General features: G+C 43.3%; 1 protein-coding gene across 1 annotated transcript in view; it reads right to left on the minus strand.

Moving 5' to 3' along the window:
* MEIOB (meiosis specific with OB-fold) overlaps positions 1 to 4,898 on the minus strand; it is a 76,452-nt gene that overhangs the window by 3,291 nt on the left and 68,263 nt on the right. Inside the window, exons 17-19 of the mRNA XM_017858291.1 lie at positions 3,328 to 3,350; positions 3,063 to 3,148; positions 2,508 to 2,691 (exon numbers count right to left, since the gene is read on the minus strand). Of these exons, the coding sequence (XP_017713780.1) occupies positions 2,508 to 2,691; positions 3,063 to 3,148; positions 3,328 to 3,350 (293 nt within the window). The remainder of the gene's footprint in view (positions 1 to 2,507; positions 2,692 to 3,062; positions 3,149 to 3,327; positions 3,351 to 4,898) is intronic.

Genomic DNA, 4,898 nt, shown 5'->3' on the forward strand with positions numbered 1-4,898 from the left:
TNTGAGATGGAGTCTCGCTCTGTCGCCCAGGCTGGAGTGCAGTGACGTGATCTCCGCTCACTGCAAGCTCCACCACCTCCAGGGTTAAAGCCATTCTCCTGCCTCAGCCTCCCTAGAAGCTGGGACTACAGGCGCCTGCCACCGCGCCCGGCTAATTTTTTTTGTATTTTTAGTAGAGACGGGGTTTCACCGTGTTTGCCAGGATGGTCTCGATCTCCTGACCTCGTGATCCGCCCACCTCGGCCTCCCAAAGTGCTGGGATTACAAACGTGAGGCACTGCGCACAGCCGTGGCAAGACTTCTTGGTCCCACTTTTCTCATCTGCAGCAGGGGAGTTTGTCTGGCTGCACTTTTCCCCCTCTGACACCTTGAACACTAAAACTCGAGGATCCTCCAACACTGAAGTACCTCAGGAGGCAGCTGTGGCCCTTCAGAGTTGGAGGATCACGGAATTTTGCAGGTTAGCAAACTTAATTAACCTCCATAGGGTCTCACAGGCTGAAGTGTGGTGGGATTAGGATTCAGACCAAATCTGTCTCCCCAAGAACCATGCACTTAACTGTGCTGTTTCACACTGCTCATTACGCGAAGGGAACACCACAGGGGGTTGGGGGTGGGGACAACCTAGTCTGATCTTTTGGGGTTCAGGGGCCAAGAGAGGGGTCTCACTATGTTGCCCAGGCTGGCCTCAAACTCCTGGGTTCAGGCGATCCTCCCACCTCAGCCTACCAAGTAGCTGGGATGACAGGTATGCACTTTTGCACCCGGCAGCTCTGATTTTAAAGCGCTTTCCCCTCTTTTGGATTTAACCTTAAAGGATATTTTCTTTGTTGGTCTATTTTCTTTGATGTCTTTGGTAACTCCTTTATACAATATGAAAAAAACCCTGGCTATTTCTTTTGTTTTTAGGGTAGCTGAGTCCTTATGCACATCTGGGAACTGGGCATTAGAAATAATAAATTTCCCAAATTTATCTAGGTTTTTCTTATGGTTTGAATATATAGAATAATAAATATACAGAATAATATAGCATTATAAAATGCACTAACTTTTAAATAAATTTTGCTTCTTTCCAAGAGAAATTGCCACTTTAATGCTGTTTTCTGTTCATCTGTCATTGCAAGAAACTCATTTACCTGGTTAAAAAAAAAGATGAGACAAATATATCTGAAGTTTACAAAGAAAATTCATTTTGACAACAGTGAGAAACAAACTTTCTCATTAGAAATGAAATTTTAATTTGCAGTAAGTATAGCTCAACCGTTTGTTTTTGTTTTTAGAGACAGGGTCTCACTCTGTTGCCCAAGCTGGAGTGCAGCAGTATGATCACAGCTCACGGCAGCCTCGAACTTCCGGGGTCAAGCAATCCTCCCACCTCAGCTTCCCAAGTTTCTGAGATTACAGGTATGCACTATTATTCTCTGGCTAATTGTTTTATGTTTTATTTTTTGTAGAGACAGGGTCTCACTATGTTGCCCAGGGTGATCTTGAACTCCTGACCTCAAGTGATCCTCCTGCCTCAACCTCCCAAATGCTAGGATTACAGGTGTGACCCACCATGCCCAGCCAACTCAATTGTTTTGATAGAGAAGATAAGGCAGGAAAGGCTAGATAAGCAGAATCTCTAAAGGCAATCAGGTAGCTCAGCAAGGAAAAATCCCTTCAATAAAGTGGAAGCAGAATTTGGAACTAAAGTCTAATGGTAAATTTCATGAGCTGGTTTTAACAATAAAAAGCAAATGCCTATTGCCAAATGCACATGCTAATCCATAAGTATTATCTGCTGCTGTTCTGTAGCTGCAAACCAGGGGGAAAACGTGCAGCTGATTTCATGTAACTGAGTAGGTGAAACACAGCCAAATCCTCCTAGAAAAACCACCTTATGACTGATCAATATCTCCGACTTGTTGTTTTACCCCGTTACTTGACTATATCAAACATCATGTTTCCTCGGTGTTTTTTTTTTTTTTTTTGAGACAAGTCTTGCTCTGTAACTCAGGCTGGAGTGCAGTGGCGTGATCTTGGCTCACTGCAATTTCCACATCCTGGGTTCAAGTGATTCTCGTGCCCCAGCCTCCTGAATAGCTAGGATTACAAGTGTACGTCACCACACTCAGCTAATTTTTGTACGTTTAGTAGAAATGGGGTTTCGCCATATTGGCCAGGCTGGTCTCAAACTCCTGACCTCAAGTGATCTGCCCTCCTCAGCCTCCCAAAGTGCTAAGATGGCGTGAGCCACTGCACCCAGGCTTAAAACATCATGTTTATTTATCCATTTAGGCTAATGGCCTCAGTCATTACTCATAATAGTAAATATTAGCTAGGATTTTAATATATGTAACATTTGTTTATGAAAGCAATGTGTGTTTAAAGCAAGATGATTTTTTCCCCAACTGTTTATTAGTGAATTAATTTCTATCAAATGTTTGACAAAACCACCTCTATTTTTTGGGGAAAAGCATTCACTTTGGAAATATTCTAAGCATTTCTTCCTTTTTGCTACTTACCGTGCAGCCCAAAGTCTCCTCAGCAACACTTCCTGTGAGACTACAGGAATGAAGGGTGCCCGTGTGATCAGTCAGATCAATGAGCATATCGAAACTGAGAAAGACAGATTTAAAGTCCAAGGAGTTTTTGTTGCAAATTGTGCACATGTTAGATGCTTCATTTACAATATAACCACAGGTGGAACTGAAAAGAAACAAAGACAATGATAAAATGTGATGCCCTAAGTGACAAATTTCATCTCTAGCAGAAAAAGAATTATCACTAAAAACTCTACATGAGTGTATGGAAAACTTACTCAGTGTTCAGTGGTATGCAGTGTACCAGACAGTCGTAAAAAACAGTAAAATACACTTTCTATGCAGCCATTCCCAGAACCAGAATTCATCTGAAACTGCGTACACCAGTCCTCCGCCTGCCCTCTCTTCTTCCCTCCCTCTGCCGAGTTCCTGCCAAGCCCTCCAGGTCCCTCCCAGTCTCATTTCCCTGCTGGCGCCCTCCCTTCTTGCATCCCAGCCCACACCCTTTCCCTCTTGGAACAGCAGCAGAACGCACACCTCAGGACTGACTCATGCTGTCGCATCAGCTCCTTGTTCTCACCTCCCCCGCTGGGAGTTCTGAGGGCAGGAACTGTGTCTTGTGCCTGGAAAGCACGAGTTCAACAGCTGCTCACTGGATGGTCCTGCACGGGGCCTTCTCTACAAATACAGAAAGCCTTGCAAGGCTGGCTGGGTGGCACCAGACGCTATTAACACTGCTGGTGATACACTCTCCTCTCTTTCAGTGGTTTATGCTATTCCAAATTTCTGAAGCAAGCCTTACTTTAGCAATCTTGAACAGGGAACCTAATTCAAATTTCTCAAATGGGGAAATGAACTAAAGACAGTGGATTCTTGTCTAGCCACTTGGTTTAGCAAATTGTAGATGCTTTTCCTCAGATATCAATAATAAATATACAGGGAAAAAATTAGTTTGTCAATTTTTGAAAACTATTTTTCAAAAAATGAACACAAGGTCTTACACAGCATCCACATTCGTTTTTTCAATTTTAATACATCATAAAATGTTTTTAAAATCCAGAAGTCAGTATCTTGACTGTGGCAACAGATACACAAACCTACAAGTGTGATAAAACTAATTAGAACACACACACACGACTGCATGTGAACCTGGAGGGATTTGAGTAAGACCAGTGGATTGAATAGTGTCAATATCCTGGCTGTGACATGCTACTATTACTTGCAAATGGTATCGCTGGGGGAAACGGGGCAGAAACCACAAGGGATCTCTCTCATTATTTCTTTTCTTTTTTGTGTGTGTGTGAGGCGGAGTCTTGCTCTGTCACCCAGGCTGCAGTGCAGTGGCGCAATCTCGCCTCGCTGCAAGCTCCGCCTCCCGGGTTCATGCCATTCTCCTGCCTCAGCCTCTCAAGTAGCTGAGACTACAGGTGCCCACCACCATGCCCGGCTAATTTTTTTGTATTTTTTACAGACTAGGTTTCACCGTGTTAGCCAGGATGGGCTCAATCTCCCGACCTCATGATCCGCCCTCCTCGGCCTCCCGAAGTGCTGGGATCATAGGTGTGAGCCACCACGCCCAGCCCTCTTGTTATTTCTTATACTTCCACGTGAATCTAGGATTATCTCAATGAAAATTCTCATAAAAATCCATAGATTTTCCTAATAATATTACACATTTCTTGCCAAGCATCTTTTAGCTAAGAGTATTAAATCTACTGGAGTTTACTTTCTTTCTTTCTTTCTTTTTTTTTTTTTTTTTTTGAGACAGAGTTTCGATCTTGTCAACCAGGCTGGAGTGCAATGGTGCAATCTCGGCTCACCACGACCCCTACCTCCTGGGTTCAAGCAATTCTCATGCCTCAGCCTCCAAAGTAGCTGGGATTATAGGTGTCCATCACCAGCTAATTTTTTTGTATTTTTAGTAGAGATGGTGTTTCACCATATTGGCCAGGCTGGTCTCGAACTCCTGACCTCAGGTAGTCCACCTGCCTCGGCCTCCCATAGTGCTGGGATTACAGGCGTGAGTCACCGTGCCCGGCCTGGAGTTTACTTTCTATGCAAGTAAATATTAACTTCGATCTACAAGAGGTTGGATATTTCCCAGGCTGGACTCAAACTCTTCAAACTCCTGGGCTCAACCGATCCTCCCACCTTAGCCTCCTGAGTAGCTGAGACTACAGGTGCATGCTACTGCACCTGGCTTGAAAATAATTTTTTTTAAATGCTGTCAGTACATTGCTATATAGGGCCTAGCAACCAAAATAGTTTTCTGCCAAATCATTAGACAAGTTTATCGAAAGTTTCTCACATTATATCTTTATATGTTAGAATTACAGAAATATCGATTATATATATATATATATTTTTTTTTTT

This window comes from Rhinopithecus bieti, unplaced genomic scaffold (assembly GCF_001698545.2).
Source record: "Rhinopithecus bieti isolate Rb0 unplaced genomic scaffold, ASM169854v2 scaffold_47707, whole genome shotgun sequence".
NCBI classification, from domain to species: Eukaryota; Metazoa; Chordata; class Mammalia; order Primates; family Cercopithecidae; genus Rhinopithecus; species Rhinopithecus bieti.